This window comes from Pseudomyrmex gracilis, unplaced genomic scaffold, assembly GCF_002006095.1.
Source record: "Pseudomyrmex gracilis isolate BER0280 unplaced genomic scaffold, ASM200609v1 scaffold_393, whole genome shotgun sequence".
NCBI lineage: Eukaryota > Metazoa > Arthropoda > Insecta > Hymenoptera > Formicidae > Pseudomyrmex > Pseudomyrmex gracilis.
In genome coordinates, this window is record NW_018020977.1 from 12,486 (window position 1) to 31,133 (window position 18,648).

At 42.2% G+C, this 18,648-nt stretch overlaps 1 protein-coding gene across 5 annotated transcripts; it reads right to left on the reverse strand.

Moving 5' to 3' along the window:
- Window positions 1-229: 229 nt before the first annotated feature.
- Window positions 230-17,985, reverse strand: LOC109860467 (lethal(2) giant larvae protein homolog 1). Of its 5 annotated transcripts, none has more exons than XM_020439560.1 (15): window positions 17,201-17,985; window positions 10,658-10,755; window positions 7,883-7,973; window positions 6,488-6,729; window positions 6,192-6,330; window positions 5,430-5,617; window positions 5,062-5,350; window positions 4,067-4,983; window positions 3,851-3,996; window positions 3,254-3,770; window positions 2,886-3,160; window positions 2,405-2,540; window positions 1,973-2,190; window positions 1,486-1,568; window positions 230-1,145 (listed from the first exon to the last, which is right to left on the reverse strand). In XM_020439560.1, exons 1-15 carry the CDS (start codon window positions 17,282-17,284, stop codon window positions 1,035-1,037), a joined length of 3,534 nt encoding a protein of 1,177 aa, XP_020295149.1. In that variant the 5' UTR covers window positions 17,285-17,985; the 3' UTR covers window positions 230-1,034. The 5 variants fall into 5 exon arrangements, with proteins under 5 accessions (XP_020295149.1, XP_020295147.1, XP_020295151.1 ...); XM_020439558.1 differs by having other exon boundaries at window positions 5,430-5,644; XM_020439561.1 differs by lacking the exon at window positions 1,486-1,568 and having other exon boundaries at window positions 1,060-1,145; window positions 5,430-5,644.
- Window positions 17,986-18,648: the final 663 nt, after the last annotated feature.

Genomic DNA, 18,648 nt, shown 5'->3' on the forward strand with positions numbered 1-18,648 from the left:
TTTTAAGGCTGCCATAATTCACATTTTGTGATGTCTCATCATTTTCTCTTTTGTCTCTATCTCTCTCGGAAAATTATAGAATCAATCTTGTTTTTCAAGTCTCTACGGTTATGTGTATTATATATATATATATATATTCTCTTTTGTCTCTATCTCTCTCGGAAAATTATAGAATCAATCTTGTTTTTCAAGTCTCTACGGTTATGTGTATTATATATATATATATATATATATATATATATATATATATATATACTGGTTGTGTACAAGACACACACACATACACACATCACGTCGTTCTTTAAGAGCATTCAAGACCGATCTAGTGTGCGCAAGATCGATCCAATTTATGTATATATGCCTTGTATGTACATGCAAACACGTGTAAATAAAAACAATCCTACTTGTAAAACACAAATAACGTCTTTTAACGAATATAAAAAAAAATCGGCTACGTAAAAACCAAAAACAGAGTGCGATAAAAACTTCGACGCTCGGCCAACAATTAGACGGCACACACTATTTTTTCTTTTTTTTTTCCCCCCCCGTCGAACTTATATATCTCGACTCTCTTATCAGTAATTAAATTGTTTAAAAATTTATTTCGCGAGGAAAACTGCTAAAGAGAATTCGTTCTCTTTCGCAGCGAGTAAAACACTCTGTAGGCCTACAGTTTCTGTTTTCTTTTTGTTAAAAATTGTTTACTTTCTTTCCACGTTCCAAAAATTATTTATCTCTGAAGCGTGTTCACGAGCGGATTACTCGAGGCTGATATACGAGGTTTCGATAAAATGCATACGGATTTTTTGCTTAAAAATTAATCACCCTTCGCTGCGTGATTAATGCGCTGTAAATGCGTAGAAATCTGGATCTCTTAAAAAAATCTACGGTATACAAATCCTACCTACGTCGTCGCGCTTTGTGTGTACACGTTTGTCTATATTAAGTAACTAATTATTGATGGGCTCCGTATAAGGAGCGCGCCAAGTCGGATGCGTGTGGTCAGCATGGAATAAACGATATGGAAAACAGGCCTACGAACCGACTTCCTCCTCCGGCCTGGCCAACGGCGCCTTGGATCTTTCCGTGGTGGTGGTCACTGTGGTCGTGGTGACTTCCAGGTTGGCCAAATCCGCGGCACTAATCTGAAATATTTAAACATTCGTCTCCTTAACACACATAGCCCGAATGTGCGAGAAACATACGATTAGTTAGTTAAAAGAAGCTTTATTTCTACGATACTTCGGGTACTGTTAGTCAGCCTGTTAATGAATATCGTGTGAAGGGGAAAACAGACGGTAAATAATTAACGGACGGAACCAAACGAATCGAAAGCTGGTGCTGGTTTTAATAGCAAGGAAATCAATTTGATGATTAACGAGCGCACAACAATAGTATACGAAAACATCAACAACGAGGGTTAATATCGAGGTAACGGCCAACACCAATTAATTTTATAACACGATCAGTGCCGTTTTTGCTGACCTCGACGTTCGGGGGTAGAGTGATGGTAGCGTGTGTCGTTGTTGTCTCGATACCGCTGCGTATCTCCCGCTCTACCGTAGTGCCTGCGCAACAAAACAAACGCCACAACAAAAACATAAATTTCTAAAAAAAAAAAATAAATAAATACAGAGAGAAAGAGATAAAATAAACATAAAAAAAAAAAAACGAAACAAAACTCATCGAAACATTGAAAGACAAAGACAAAATATTGTTTAACCGTACAGTATAAAAAAGTGTGTGTGAATGTGGTAATTCGTTGAGTTTGTCGACTAGCAAGCCTGGAAAATTAATTAAATCAGACGACCTAGAAAATAATTAATTAATCACATCATTTAAACTAACAAGCTCATCATTACAATTAAAAAAAAACTTTCTTGATCTTTTTGCGAATCGTTAATCAGACAGTCTAATGATAGATTTAATTGGACATTAGTCACACTCCGATCAATTGCTCGATTTTACTCACTGTTTACATGTTGCGTTTCGTTCGCCTGACTTGTCTCAACCTCGCCGTTGGTGGTCGTGCTATTTGTAGTTTGTGTGACCACGGTGGTCGTTTTCACGACCAACGATTGATTCTGCGTAGATACTTCGGAAGTTCGTGAGGTTACCTCCATCTTGAGCCCTGCCAAACGATTGTGGAGATCCTCGGAAGACGTCGCGTTTCTAAAAAGTGAACTGTTACTGCCAAGAGAATGGCAAGTACATCAAACGCACATTAGTGAACATAACAGCAAATTAAATTTTTAAGCGCCGTGCAAATGTAAGTTTAGAAATACAAAAATTATTGTACGTATAACAGTTTATTGTCAAAAATTGATATCAAAATATATATTCGCAAGTAAGCAAAAAATAAGTCAAATGTAATGAAACATCGAACAGTATCGACCGAACTTACAGCAAATGGTCTTTAACACTGTCGATCGTGATGTCTCCAATGGAACTTAAGTCCTGACGGTCATCGTCACCGTTCACGTCTATACTACTCGTGGCTGGTCGCAACGACGGCTCCTTCGGTGATTCTTCTTCCCCAGCTAAAAGACATGCGTTCAGGAATTGACAATAAACGACACTGAGTACGTCAACAACACAAACAATCGGCATTCTTCGATATCTCGTTAATTCACAAGTAACACATAAACACAAAGGGATGATGAATTGGTTTTAATTAGGGTCACGTGTGGTTTTTAATTAATATATTGTATGTGGTCAAGCACAAATATATGCAGCTAATGAAGTTGCCAAGCAGTGGTACACATATTTAGCAATTGCACAAAAGCCGGTAATATATATATTCTATATTTATAAAAAAGATGTTTTATTTCCTTGAATATTATATAAAGATTCTTTTCGTCTTAAGAAAGTTATACTGTACTCACTGGCACCCACAACGCCATTTTCTGTGATAACTCTGTTCGCTGCTGTTGGCGGTTGACTTCCTTGTGTCTCTCCCTCATTTTCGGCCGCACCTTCGACAACACCCTCCTCATGCGCAACTTCATTGACGTTCTCCGCTCTGGCATGCGGCGGTAAATTGAGCGCGCAATGCGCCTTCGTCACTTTAGAGGTCGAGAGAGAAATTCGTTGGAGCTCCGAGCTCGAATGAAGATACAACGCTTCACCGGCTTTCGTGAACGTTAAAGAAGAGATACCACTAAGAAACAAAACACGTTGTACGTTTGTTTTCCAAGTGTATGCGATATCTAAAAGACAAGAAATATATATATAAAAAAAAAAAAATACTAACTTAATATCCTCTCGTTTGATCGCAGCAGCGTTCAGTTGTCTTCTCAATTCCGGTATGCTCAGCACCAGACAGTCGCCAAGATTCGTGAGGCACAGCAGGCAAGTTTCCTCGTGAGTTCCCGCTGGCTCGACTTGACACGAGAATTTGGCGAAGCCGGTTTTACGCACTCTCGATCCCTCGTGGGCGGTCAATTTGTACTTGCAATGCGGCTTCAGGGACGGAAGATTGAAGATCTTGAACTGTTCCTCGCTAGCGATTACGACTCGATGCGGAGAGGTCATGTCGGGTCCGGGCGCGACGCCTTTCTCGGCCTCGTAGGATTCCGGCAGCGGCACGCTGGAGCCGTCGAGAATCGTGATCGCGATTACGGGCGCTCGATGTTTCAGTTGAATTTCTTTGCCAAGTGTGCAGTTGACATCCTCCTCCGTTCTCCTCACGCCGGCCGGTATAGCCAACGTGAAGACGTAAACCGTGCCGTTGTTGGTACCGGCCCAAAGTGTAGGTGTCGTATTTTGTACTACAAGTGTTTCAACCCGTTTTAATCGTTGAATGTTTTCTTCACATATACATTATTGATTTTACATGAAAAATACTAACGGCTAATAATGTAACTTCTGGCAAAGTACAAGCATCGAACCATAGAGCCTAGAGCGTCATCAACGGGCCTAGCTTCCACTTGTCTTTCGACTGGTTTCAATTCTACTGCTGACAGATCGCCGCTCGGTGAAGAAGCGACACTGGGACTAAAATTAATAATTATTATTATATAATATTATTTCCTCTATGTATATATCTTTTCATTCAAAAACTCACTTGTCTTTCTTCTTTTCCGACGCAGGATTTCCCGTCGGGCTGTTTGTATTCGTCCGGCGCTGCGAACGTCCTTTTCTCAATCTCCTAAAAGATTCCCTAAGAGATTTTTTGAACGATTTCCGCCGGGAGATGGGTGTGTCTCCCGAACCAAAAAGATCGTTCGGATTGAGCGTACACTTGACGTTAACGGCTTTTGACCTAGTATAATCAAAAACTGCGAGTCCGTGCGCGGTGCCGGCAGCGAGAAGTCCCCACTCGCTATGCAAAGCCAGCGCCGTAACCGCAGCCGGTGGATACAGCTGGAGAAGATTCTGGGGCTGAAATCCGATCGCGAACGATATACTGGCCGTTCTCGGCGGCAGGTGATCGTGACCCTTCCACACGAATCCGTCGCGATCGTTGACGATGTTCATTGTGACGGCCTTTATCTCCTTGTTGGTCGCTTCCGGGGAGATGATTGCGGTGATGATGTGACCGGCTGTACCGGCGATCACCATTGTGGACGACAACGGGCACAGAAGTACCTTCTTCACAGCGAGCCGCGGATCATCGGAACACGGATCGAAGATCCCCACCTTCTTGAACGGCGGCCATTCGTCCTCATCATCCTCCGGCGGTTGCTCGAGAACGTCCAGGTGCTCGCCGGCAAACAAAATCGACGAGTTGTACTTGTACAGAGGAGTTAGAGCGACGTCGGACGCGTTCCAGAATCTCACGCTGCCGTCCTCGTGACCGGTGAGCAGAAGCTCTTTGCTCTTGGGCTTGTCGGGATTTGCCGGCTTTTGGCAGAGGATGTTACCGCCATCGATGGGCCATGACTTGTCCGAGTACAAATGCTCTGTCTGCGACTTACCGGCCGCCACGATCGCATCCCAGAGCTCTTCGGGAACATTAGGTACATGTTGGGAGCAGGTCACCTATAAATCGTGAAAGAATTAGTTAAATTAACTGCAGCAACTTGGTTTCTTATAGATTGATTTCATCAAGATACTCACCGCACTCGCATGGAGACACACCAGATAAGGCAGTGCCATCATCTTCCAGTCGGGATTAGTCAAATCGATGGCTACGAGTTCTTCTTCGGCCAATACTATGAGCGCTTCTGGATTGACGGGATTCTCGTTGTTCCCTTCTTCTTCTTTAGAGAATACGACGAAGAAGTCGATGACTTTGGATGTGAAGTCGAAAACTAAATGCTTGTTCTTGGTCATAACGGTGATGGTGTGTCGGTCTCCGTAACTGGCGCGTTGCATACCACCAGAGAACAAGAGAAGCTCGCCTTGTCTACGGAGAAAGAACAAGAGTTTAAGTAAAAAAATTTCTTGAAGAAGCGCGTTATTGATTCGATGTCCGAGTGACTTACTCCGCTGTGGGATACACAAGAATCTTGGTGATGGCTTTGCACGGGAACGGTCCGTAAAGCGTCGTGGGTTCTGGCACGGCGTCGCTGCCCGGGCTCCAAAAGGCGTATGAACCGTCGTTGTGCGACGAGACGAAGCGATTCTCTGATATCCAGTGGACCGATTCCAGCTGTTGCGTAGAGACGAATGTCTGCGCACCCGAAAACAAACCCATCAGCTGCGCGTTCCACCAAAGACCACCAAAGACACAAACGACAATCAGAACGAGCGAACGAACGATCTCACAATGTATTTTTACCTCTGCCGTTCCATTCTGACCAATGTTTACGAATTCGAAGCGCAACAACAACTTGTTTAACTTTTGGTAGAGTAAAAACAATGCAAGTTTGTTGTGTCCAAAATATAAAAATATATCTGTTACGCAGAATGATTTTTTTCGAAGGTACAAAACATATTCAAGAAAAAAAGAAAAAAATATAAGACTAAAAAAAAGTGTTCATTTTTTTTTCTTTTCAAAATAATATTTCGACAATATTTTATTTTATCCAAAAAAAAAATAAAAAAATAAAAAATAAAAAATAAAAAATAAAAAAACAGCACATCCAGAAATTTATTTGAACCGAAGAATTGAATGTGTCGGAAACGAACTAGCAGAGTTAAACATTGACGTAGCATATCGTTGTGAAGCATGTAAGCGTGTGTGTCGCATTTGTCAGAGAGTAATCATGTGTACATAGAGACGTACAAACAGATATAACGCTTACCTGCTGGGCCCCAGGTGTGGCTTTGTTCCACAGCACCATCAGGCCACGGTTATAACCGATCAGAATGTTGTCCGGATGTCCTGGTTGCTCGGCTATGGCTTCGACTGCTCCCGGATTTTTCTTGTAATCCTCCGGGACGCTGTGCAACAACAACAACAACAAGAATAGCGCGCGCTTACTTTTTATAGAAATTAACTCTATTTCTCTTTAATCATCTTTTGAAGCTCAAAATATTAAACGACAACGAAACTTCTCGGGCCAAGTTTCAACACAACATTCGATTCAATCGCGCTTACTTCTGCATCACAACGTCCTGATAGATAATATTGTCCGGCATGACAAAAGTCTTCAAGTTGAGCAAATAGATGTTGCCCCCTTCGGTACCCAATAGAAGATGCTCCCCGCTGGATTCGAGACACATCGCTGAGATTTTCTTCAGCTTGCCCTCCAACGACAACGACTTCGTCTCCACCAGAGAACTCTCATTGATTTCCCACAAATGTAGGGAGTTGTCGTCGCACAAGGACACCACGCGACCCTGAAAAATTTACGACGCGCCAAATTGGACGTCAATTTTTCTCGGAAAGTTGTGTGTAAGATAACATGTATACGTATATATATATCTCTTTTTAAATGTGTAATTAGTTCATGTAACAGAAACTAATTTTGAACCAGTTTTCGAGACAAGTGAAAAAAACAAAAAAAAAATCATGGTTAATAAAAGTGAAAAACTAATGATAGATCTCTATAATAGTCAGTCTTCTATCTTATCGGTTCGAGATTTACTCGAAACTCTGCTTATCGTGATAACGAATGTTCGTGCTCACACATCGTTGTGCAATCACGCGCGGACGGAGACGCGATACAATTAACAGGCCACACCTGAATCGGTTGATATATCATATGAAAAAAAAAGAACTGTTACTTGTATGTTTACGATAAATATCGAAATTCCATGTCGACTTTAACAAATTACCAATAAAATTGTCGATTTTGAAAATCTAATCTTTGACAGTTTTTGAACTCTCGACGAAAACGTTGAACGTAAACTTCTCACGCGCGACGATCAACGTCGAAGAAACTCTACTCGAGATTTGACATCAAGTTCGGTGAATTATCAACTTAAAAAAAAAAAAACTTCAATAATTCTCGAAGCTGTGAATGAGGCAGCAATTGAATGTGTTTCTCGCGCGCGATGATCAACAGGTTTCATGAGAAACCTCTTGAACACATCGGAAGTGCGAAAGAAAGTATTCTTCTTCCTGCGTTATTCCCACGTCGTCTTAAAATCGCGTTTGTTGCGCGATGCCACCGTGTCATAACGCGCGCACGTATTACATACTTATCCGCGCACATTGTTGCGTTTTTTTTTTTTTTTTTTTTTTTATACGTACATCGAAATTATGCAACCCGCGGCAAACCCATATAAGCGGAACACGGTGTCGCGTTGCTCGGTTTTGAGACTTTACGGAACCACAGTCGCGAGTCACCGGCTAGTTTCTGTTCGCAAACTGGAACGCGGGTATATTTCTGATCGCGTAATTATATCGCGTCTTACGAAAGACTCGCGTGTCCTTCGTGTCTTAACAAATTGTCGAAGATAATTCTCACCGCAAAAAGACTGTTTCTCTCTCTTTCATTGCCGGGTTCAAGCGACTGACAACCCCGCGATCGGCCAATTATTATCTTACCTCGTTTGGGAGCGCGACGATCTTCGTGACGGCATTCTCGCCGCTCTCGACGGAATGTTGTCCATAGAACTCCACACCCGGTCTTCCGAAACTGTGAATTGCACGCTCTTGAGTCAAGGAAACGAAAGATCTCATACATGTGGGAATTTTCTCTTCGTGTTAAAAAAAAAAAACAAAAGAAAGAGACGCGTAAGAAGCTCGTGCTCCAGCGAGAGGATTGAATTCCGAACTTGAAATTTGACCGATTTAAAGCGCTGACAAAGGATTACGTATGGAAAAAAAAAAAAAAATACAATTAAAGTAGAACGCGCGAACGTTATTGTACCGCACAGTTCGCGAATTCTAAAGTCTCTCGGGCGGGTCGACACAATTTGTGTCACCACATCGGGCTGCGCGATTGCAAAATACTTTGGACTACTTCGCAACGGACATTCAATTAGCGAATCTAATGTTTTTCACTTCTAAGATCAATTTCCTTTCGCGAGAATGATTAACAACCCGATGAGAGACCGTTGACTTTAATGTGTTCCAACATCGCGCCGCGTTCTATTTTACACCAGAAGTCACCTACTTTTAACTCTCGATCGATATTTTCCGCGACCGCTGTGCGGCTCACGGGGCTTTTCTACTTTAAACGTAATTTTGCGTCGGTGTATTTTTTTTTAAATCCGTAATTACCATCGATACGTTAGTTTAAAAAAAAAACCGTGCGCGGCATGTCTGAAAACGTAGATAAAAAATATCGTCGTTCTCGAAGCGGGAGGACAAAAAAAAAAAAATTCAAGAAGCTCGCGATTAAACGTGTTCGGCGAAGTAGTAGTCCCAACGTGCGTAAACAACGCACGTACGACGGATTAAAAGGTTAGATATCGCGCGCGCGGGAATTCTGCATAACCGAAGGTTTCCTGGCGACGCAGATGTTATCGTGCGCCTCGTATCTCTATTGCGAAATAATAACAATCATCCGACGATTATGTAGTCCTTGGGAGAGCGCTGTCGACATGACTATAGCAGCAAACCGAATTGGCATCAAATTGCCCGACACGGTGACGTGTCAATTCTCAATTTTGTTACCATCTAACACCGCCTCGTCTAATGTCGTCCAACGAACGAGATGAAAAGAGCGCGAGCTTCTAACGAGAGTCGACGAAGAATTAATCTCTGTGTCGACTTTTATGCTTCACGCGCGCGTGTAGTAATAAAATTTCTATTTATGTTTTGAATCTTCTGTGTTTATATTTTTTTAATCTTCTATTTATATTTTGAATCTTCTCATTTTTTTTTGTTTTGTTTATATTTACGCTGCGTCAGTCATTACTTTGCGCGCTGCAACCAGCGTTTTGGCTCTCCCTTTTGTGAACAATCCTCTCGTAATTAATTTTAATTACTTTCAATTAAAATGTCTGTTCAATTTGTTTACTTTATTTATTTTACTTTATTTATTTTACTTTAAAATGTTTTTAACACAGCCATTTGAAATATTTGTTTCTTTGTACTTAAAAAGAACAATTCTCGTTAAAATAAAGTAATTAATATAATTCAAGTGTAATCAATTTTAAATTTTAATTGCGCTTAAATTGGAGCTGTTTTCCCACTTTTTATTTACTCACGTTAAAAGGACGCGAATTGCCGATAAATTCGAACTCGCTGCGTGGCTCGAGGCGATTTTCAGTTAATATATTGCAAATAGACCACTCCGAAGCGATAATTTGGCACGCGCACGCATGTAGATTAGCTGACATAAGTGGCGCCAATACAAAGCCGTAAAACGAGATCAACGAAGTACCGCAGAATACACAATTCGCGCTTCGACCTTCTTCCTCCGGTTTTGGTTAATCGAAAACATCGATCAAATCACTCGAGACAGCTCGTGATTTTCAAACATTTGCGAAATATCGTTTTTGAAAAGTGCAACAAAAACCCGAGGGCTTTGCTGTCAGCAGCAAAGTCGAATATTTCAATCGAACGCGTACCACGTAGGCACTTTTGCACAATCGATATGACCACGGCACCGACTGCTTGCATTATGCAAAATACAGTTGCGCTTTAATTGAGGAATTCAATGCGACACCAGCGATCGATTTTTCGGTTTCCCGGTGAGAATGAAAATTGCGAAGAAATTGAGACTTCAAATTAATTTTTCTCTCCCTCAAGTTACCTGGGAAAGTAAGTCGGGGTGTACGTCGCGCCGAATTCCTCAATTCAAGAACATTATTACTCTTTATAATTCGGAAATTTTACCGCGCGCGAACGTCATTGCGCGTATACGCGTCTAAAGCATCGATTTCTCTCCGATAATTCTTCTCGCTCAATCTCTCGTAACTTTATAAAATACATCACAATTGATTTATGACGTCTTTGTTAGGCCACTCGCTTGCGTAGCAAGCAAACATTTTTCTCTGTCGCGATAATACGAAAGGTCACAAAAATGGCGTGGTACAACGTTCACGAGACGCAGTTTTTCAATTGCAAATGAATTTTGTTTGAACAATTTTACAAAAACCTCTTTCAACCCGACAAAACAATTCAATTCCCGTGACGAACAAAGCTCTTCACTTGCGCGCACGTGTTGTTCAATTCATCAACGATCGGCTTCGCGCGATTTTCTCTTTCTGAAGAGCGACGGGGATTTTTCGAGGATTAATACAGATCGATACAACAAATCGTCATCGAATCGCGCGAGACGCGATTGCCTCGGGATCGGATTATAAATAACGAACGGAAAGGAGAGCGAGCACGATGGGAGCACAAAGAACAAGAAAAGCAAAAGGATACACCTTGATGGCGCCGGATGCCGTGCCGATGATCATCAGCCGCAGGCTCGGATCCCAGGCGAGAGCGGTCGGTTTGTTCGGGAAACCATGTTGCACAGTCTGAAAACGTAACAAAAGCAAAAGCCTGTTAGCACAACGTTGACCGTATAAACACATTGATTCGCAATTTTATTATCGTTATTTTTTATTGTCACAATTCTCTCTTTGAAAACTGTGTTTTCTTTCAAAATTCAGAGAACGCGCACAGCGTTCGTTTACTTTTAATCCCCCAGACGCAACTTTGTTAGAACTTTACTTTCTGTGAAAACAATATAGACAATTTGTAAAAATCAAATGTTATTTTTTCATTGTTTATATTACTCGACAAAGGGTAGCTGTACAAGTTTTTTTCTTATTCCGATCGAGATTTTCCGTGTGTTTCGTTGATTGTGAACGCGATAAAACAACAATCCAACAGCGAGAAACAAAATGAAAATCTATTTCGATCGGAATCGAAAGTTCAAAAATTTCGAGATATCGTTTGAGACTGCTGGTGCCCAAGGAGTTGGGGAGGTCCCGGGCTCCACCTACTTTCTCAACAAAGGTTTACGTTTACGCTCACGCAGCGCGAAGAGGCGATTAAGAACGGCGTGAAAATATTCATCGAATGACCGCTGACAACGACGACGTTAACATCGATTTAGGGCGAAAGTTGCGACGCGTCGAGTTAGCGCAACTCTCGACGAGCGATGACTCAGATTTTTGACAGCGCCCGTTAATCGAGCGGGTTTTATCGTTGGTTTTGCTCACACATCGCACGTCGTCGTCGTCGGCGGCGTACGTACACGCGGAGCCAGAGTGTGTGTGGGTTGGCTCCCCATGGAAGAGAGAACGTGCTCTGTGAACGTGCCTTCATAAAGCCAGCCGGGAGATTAATAAGGCTCCGTTCGATGGCGATGAAATATCGTTGTTACGCGCGCGGGCGAATTCATCCTCCCCGCGCGCGTTTTATTTCCGTCTCTCTTCCCACGGGCCGGTCTCTCGCAGCCGGTTTACGAAACTCCCTCCCGAAAACTCTCTTGATGCACATTCGCGGAAGCTCGAACGTGCGCGCGGCTAACCTACGTTCAAAGCACATTTGAAATATTTTTTTTTTAAGAGTGTTTCCTGACGCTTCAATGAACTTGAAGACAAGCAATCCTCCCTGTATCCGCGAACTCTTTGACGTCCCGAGATAATTGAGAATATTTTATCAGTAGCTACGCGCGCGCGTATAAATTACATTATCATTAAACAAACAAATTGTATACAAGTTTGCAATCTGTACAAACTGTTTAAGAAACGAATAATTACACTTGTACGTTTGTCGCGTTTTCATCCAGCGGGATCGTTGCGAAATATACTGTTATTCTCGACGCAATCGCAAAATTTCCATTCTGTGACGCTATAACTTGTAATCCTCCATATAAAAATACGGCTTGATCGGGAAAAACGCGCAGAGAGAGAGAGAGAGAGAAAGAGAGGGAGGAGAGAAAAACACGATTTCTCTATATCTGGAATCAGACGTACTAATAAATATTCAGTTCAAAGACGCGGTTTTCTTGCGTCGAGAATTTCCAACATCTCTCGACGACGAAGCTGCGACGACGAAAATACGTCATGATTAAGAAAAACCTATCTCTTCGGTCTCTCTCGAAGGACTCGACTCGGAAAAAGCCATTTCCACGAGAAGATAGACCGTTAGCTGATAACGTTACACATTTTTTTTTGCCTCGTATGATGTAGAAAATTTTACTTTATCGCTTCAAGATTCTCTCGGGAGCGGTTGAAGGATTTTGCGCGCCGCTCAACCGGCAGTTAGTCTTCGCATTTAAGAGAGTCAAGAAGAAAACCTCGACCTTTCCGCCTATATTTAGCGAGCGTATTTTTTCAAACGGTCAAAAATGCAGTATCCTGAACCTAACCTGCAGGAACAACTTCGTGCGAAGGATATTAACAGGTTGTCCGCGGGATCTTAACGTGGAATGAGAGGATACGGTTTGTGATTCGCTACGTTCGCAACACGCGAGATATACGCAAACTGTCGGCGAAACGCCGTCTCCTCGTTCGCGCGAAGTTGCGTATGCACATGTGTGCGTGTGTGTGTGTGTGTGTACGCGAGAGAGAGATCTCTTCTTTTTTAGCACTACACTTTCTACGCCAGAGAATTTCCCTCTCTCTCTCTCTCTCTCTCTTTTTCTCTCTCTTTAAACAACAGTGAATGGACACTACTCGCGTCTTTGTTTCCGAGCTACTATTTGCATGCCCAGAAAAATATCGTCCGGACAAACATCGGGGTGAACGAACCACTCCATTTTTTTCCTCCTTTTTTTTTTTTGTTCCCGCGGCGTCACCCGCGAGACATCAAAGGTCCCAATAACCTGAAACAGGTTGTGGCTTTTAATTTCCCTCTTACTTTCCGCGAAGATCGGAGATTTAATCTCGTTGTTCGAAAAAATATTTGAGTTTCCTATTGGGGAAACGTATTACATTTAAGGGTTAATATTTACAAGGTTTATCGCGCATAACGAGAGCAATATATCGATTCAACGAAATAAAAAAGAGGGAAGATCCAGGAGTCTTATCACGTTATGTTTGCGCGTAGCGCCCGATAAAATCGGCCGCTATCTGTTTCCTATGCGATATTATTAGAGTTTCGTGTATCGGCATCGAGCTATGATATCGAAGAATCGAACTCAAGGTACACTGAGTAACACACACCGAGGAATCGGTGTCACGTTAAGTATTTAAGGTGCGTTAACGAAACGGAATGTTCTTTCTTATCTTCGCGGCGATAAAAATAAATAAAATACATTTGTAAGTTTTGTTAACATATGTCTCTTAAGTTCTTTCACGATGATGATGCAAAGAGAAAAAAGAGAGAGAGAGAGAGAGAGAGAGAGAGAGAGAGAGAGAGACATAGGAGCAATTTATTCTGCGTTTATCTTGCCGGCGAAGTCGTCAACTATATATATACCGACCTGAATTTCCATTTGCGCATTTTTCTCCCTCCCATGTGTGTACTTCGTGGAATTTCTTCGAGAATCCGCATCACGGGGAATTAAATCGCTATAGGGTTTCGCGATAATGCACCCAACGCGGCGTCACCACGTCGAACAAAAACTGTATCACAACTGAGAGAATTTTACTCCCGCTGAGCGCGCCGCAAATTTTTATTCCAATATTTTATTTTACTCGCGTATGCGGAAGTACAACGCGAGTAATAATTTCAGAATGCCATTTGATTATATTCTCGCCGGGAATTACATTGTTATTGTTGTTGTTGTAATATTAGTTATTTTTTGTTATCATTTTATGTGAATTCGACTAGTCTAAAAATATTTTTTTTTTTTAAATCTTGTATAGGCGCATCGATAATCAATTACCGATATTCTGTTTAGACTGTGTAGGTTAAAGTTTTTACGAGTCTCAACTTTCTACAGCAATTTTGTAACTCGGTTTTCTCCGTTGCTTGTAATACGCCCGGTTTGCGGTTTAACTCGGTGTGTAATTTAGTCGAAAAACCACTCCAGTTGGTTGCCCGACTGATAAGAAGATTCGACATTTCCTGTAGATTGCGGACCTCATCGGCAGGGAATTATCAGCCACGGGGAACTCACATGCCTGCAAACGAAGCGAAAAGCCGAGAGACATATGTTTCTGGTCGCGTGCGATAGAACAAAAAATGAACAAACGTATTTAACATTTTGTAACAATCGTTTCGTTGTAGTTCTTCTCGCGAACGCGAGAAATAGCCGATGCAATTAATCGAAACAATGTCGCTTTTTAATTAACCAGTTGGCGCGGTACGACTTGGCGATGTGAGCGCGGCGGCGCAAGGACATCGTTTCCACGAACCGAACTCAAACGGAGCGTGGCGGAAAACGCGATCCCAGGTCCGACAAAGACCAACGATTGCACAACACACACTTGAACGGTTATTGTCAGTCAAATGTCGCTTCATCGTCGACGTGCGTATCTCGCCTAACGGCCATTCTTCCGCACCTTCTTGGCGATATGTTATGTATTGCGGGGAAACGCGCGAAGACAAAAGTATATATTCAACAAGTTGCAATTACGTTACGTTCGTTTATATTCCCGCTGAAATTCTGTGTTTCGTCACATATTTCCGTAAGTTCCACGATTTCACGCAAGTCAATTTTTATTGAAAAAATACATTACGGTCCTTAATTAATTTTTAATATCCTCGAAAACCCGCAAACTGGACTCAGCTTGATAAATATTACTGCGATTAAGACAAATTCCAACAGAGCGATTCAACGATCGGTCGAGGAAAAACCACAAAAAAAAATAAGAAGTTGAAAAATATAAATTAAGAAAAAAATACGTATAACAAAAATCGTGTAAAATGTTTTCCTCCCGACGATACGTCACATGTACAGCTTGAAGTTTCGACTGCAATGCGCGAAAAACTAAATGTGCACCTGAGAGAGTCCTCCCGAAAGTTTTGCTCAACTTTTATACGTCGCATTCTTTCCTCGTGGTTATTCGTGCGGCATTTCGTAAAGCAAACGCAGCATATTCCCCGATACGTCAGATAATATCGCCAGCTTCTCGAAGCGTGTCTTCCGCGCTGAACGCGTACCCGCTTACGATACTCGAGACGTGAACATACACATACTATTATACGTGTACGCTTTGAAACGGTTGAATTGAGTAACGAATAAATAATGAGAATTAATGAGCCGACGATATGCAATACCGTCCGTCTGGTAACCGCAAATATTTTTGCACACAATCAACTAATTGCAAATTTGTTAAACGCTGCAACATACAAATCGACATTTTGTCCGAATAAAAAGTTTTTTTTTGAGAAAAAAAAAACATGATCGATGCGTCTCGTATCTACAAAGATAAAACGCGTAGTTTCCAAGGTTTCGAGGTTTTATCTCGATGAGATAATCAACAACAAAATGACACAAGATGTATTTTTAAGACTCCTCCTTCCCAAGGCTTTCTACAAAATTATAGATACTGTGCGACGCGCAGTTCGAACATGTGATTTTTACGAGAAAATATTTTAAATTTCACATATGTATATATTATATGTAATTAATATAATATTTAACTAATCTATGATATGTAATTGTAGAATTCTAGAAAACGTGGATTTACAACAAATATGCTTACAGATATTATTTTTATATTTATAAACACTCTTGTAATAATTATCCGTAGATAGTTTTTTAATGAAATGTGGAATCTCCGAGTAAAAAATAACTTACTGCGAGTTACACTTTACAAAAAATTTAATAGCCTCATTCTTTAAATTTGATTAAAAAAAAAATAAATAAATACTTGAGCATCATTGTTTTTCAAATAGCTTTGTGCAAACTGCCAACAAAGCGTTACAGTTGTGTACACAGTAAATCCCGTAACGAAGAGTCAGAGGAATCTCATTAACTGGTGTAGTAGCTCTTGTTGTGTGCGCACAACACGTGTGTGTAAGTTTTTTTTACGAATATTTTTTTTTTTCTGGAACAGCTGATACTACATTGTGAAAATTATTGCGTCGTGATTACACGCGAAACTTGAAAGACACGGTCGAGTCAGACGGGCGAGAAGCACCGGGTGTAGAAGAGAATATACACTAGAGTGGACAATAAAAAGATACCATTGGTACAGGTAAGTAACCCGATACTTCCCCCCCGACGACGAGACGAATCGCTCGAACCTGAGCGAAGCTAACGCGTTTCCTTCCATGTTGTCAGGTAAAAGTAAAATCTTTTTGAACCACATTATATTACACGTTACATAATTCTAGATCATCAATTGTTTTTTATTTCAAAATAGAATCAGTGTTTTTATCTACTTCTCATCTGTAAAATTGTTAAATATATTTTTTTTTATATTAAAAGTTAGATATTAAAACAATTTTAGATTGAAAATTTTTAACATTTTTAAAATTGTGTAAGGCGAAAAGCAGAGAGCGTGAAAATACATACATACATACACATCTTTGTATTTTAATAAATATAATTTCAGCGTGAAAATTTCAGGTTTGTTGCTTGGGACAGAGAGAGAGAGAGAGAGAGAGAGAGAGAAAAAGAGAGAGTACACAGAATTACAACCGTCGTGTATCGAAAACTGTAAAAATAGCAAGTTCAAATTTCTCTTGACGCAGGTCTGACAAGAAGCAAGAATCTCACAATCTGAGAGACACATGCGAATTTTTTACGACGCCTTTGTTCAGACACACGTGTAACACAAATTTTTCCTACGTTATTACGCTCCATCTGGACGTTCAAAACTTCGATCACTGATTACACCGAGCGTGACTCATCGGAAACCTATCTTGAATGACCAGCCGACAAAAAAAAAAAACAAAAAGGCATCCTGATCAAACTGACATGGCAACGTCGTCGTCGCCAGGACATTCGTCCCGCAACTTGGGCGCGTTTCGCGCCGGGTGTGGGCGAGGAGAACCTGTGTGCAAATGTCTCTTTCCATCTCTCCCTCTCCCTCTCTCTCTCTCTCTTTCTCTTCCTTTTCTCTCTTTACTCACCTTCCTGAAAGCGAAGAGATCCTTCTGCAGCTTCTGCCTCTCGGCCGTGGGCTGCTGGCCCTTCCCCCTGATGAACTTGAGCATCTTCGACTCCGGTCACGGCGTCGCGCGCTCTCTCTCTCTCTTTCCCCGTAATAATGCACCACGAGGAGGGTGGTGTATCGCGGGCTCGTCGGACACACACAACACGCACGCACGCACGGCTGGTTAATAACTGCCGGTCGCGCGTAATTAATGCATTCTTGAATGAACGACCGCCGGGGATGCCGGCGGTTACGTCGCCGGGTTATTTGTTTCGAGTCGGAGTGTGTGCTTGCTTTCTCGGTGACGCGCGCGCAAGCGAGCACCTCGGATACACGTCTGACACACACGCACACAACAATCTCACGCACACATATACAATATTCCTGTCCCTCTCTTTCGCGCCGCGACTTTTCCCGCTCGGACGCTTGTTCTCTCTGTCTCTCTGTCTCTCTCTCTCTCTCTCTCTCACTCGCGGCGCGGCCCGATGCGCTCGGGAGATCGCGATGTGTCAGCTCGCGGTATATCGCCGTGTGTGCAGATGTGCTCCGGCGCGTTCACTAACGTTCACGGGAATATCCTTTCTTGCGCGCGTTGCTGGGCCAAATTCGGAGACGCGCGATCGTGGCGCCGAGTATTTTTCCTTCGATGCACCGTCGGACGTGAGGAAACGTGCGAGATACGCAAACGGAACGCAGAACCACCATCGAAACGCACGGACACGAAGGCGCGCGGTCTCTCCACGTCGCTTGCTCGCGTCTGTCTCTCCCGTCGTGTCTCCGGGGCCCCCCTTCGTCAGTCTCCTCCGAAAGCGTTCGTTCGCGCTCGGCGCCGCTCGGCGGGCGCGCCCGAACGAACAATGACCTCGAACGGTGCCCTGCCATTGCCAACCGTGAAGAAATAGTTTTCGAACGATCCTTTCGATCCTTTCCGTCGTTTAAATGCTACACGACATTTTGCGATATGCCCCCATGAAATTTCTATGTTTCGAACAACGAAACATGGCGCTCGAACAAGAACGTTTTTCGACAATGCGAATGCGCGAGCGTTTAAGGCGTTGCTCGAGCAAGCACTTTCACACTCGCGCGTTCTAATATTCATAGTTTATATTATTTATTATATTCATATAGTATTTGCGACTTATATTTTCTTTAGACGTGGAACGAACAGTTGTACATTTTTGAGAAACATTGAATACTTTTGTCCAAAATGTAACTGCGCAGTTACCATTCGATTAGAGAGATACACGCGCGCGTTACCGAACGTAATTGAATGACAACGATATCTCAACTTTACCGCCAAAATTGTGGGTTTTCTTTGGCGATGACGCCACGCGCGAGGTATATCGAAACAAAATTCTTGTCGCGCGATAAAAAATTCAGGAACGCATGAATGACAAATTTATCAACCAACTACCGCGCGCGCGA

What these genes read in the sequence shown, in the direction of transcription:
- LOC109860467 (XM_020439558.1), bottom strand. Translation starts at nt 17,284, where the DNA reads ATGCTCAAGTTCATCAGGGGGAAGGGCCAGCAGCCCACGGCCGAGAGG. An exon ending in CCACACCTGGGGCCCAGCAG is followed by an intron (nt 5,645 to 6,191) that starts GTAAGCGTTATA and finishes TGGAACGCGCAG; the next exon opens with CTGATGGGTTTGTTTTCGGG. An exon ending in AGTGTTAAAGACCATTTGCT is followed by an intron (nt 2,191 to 2,404) that starts GTAAGTTCGGTC and finishes TTCTCTTGGCAG; the next exon opens with TAACAGTTCACTTTTTAGAA.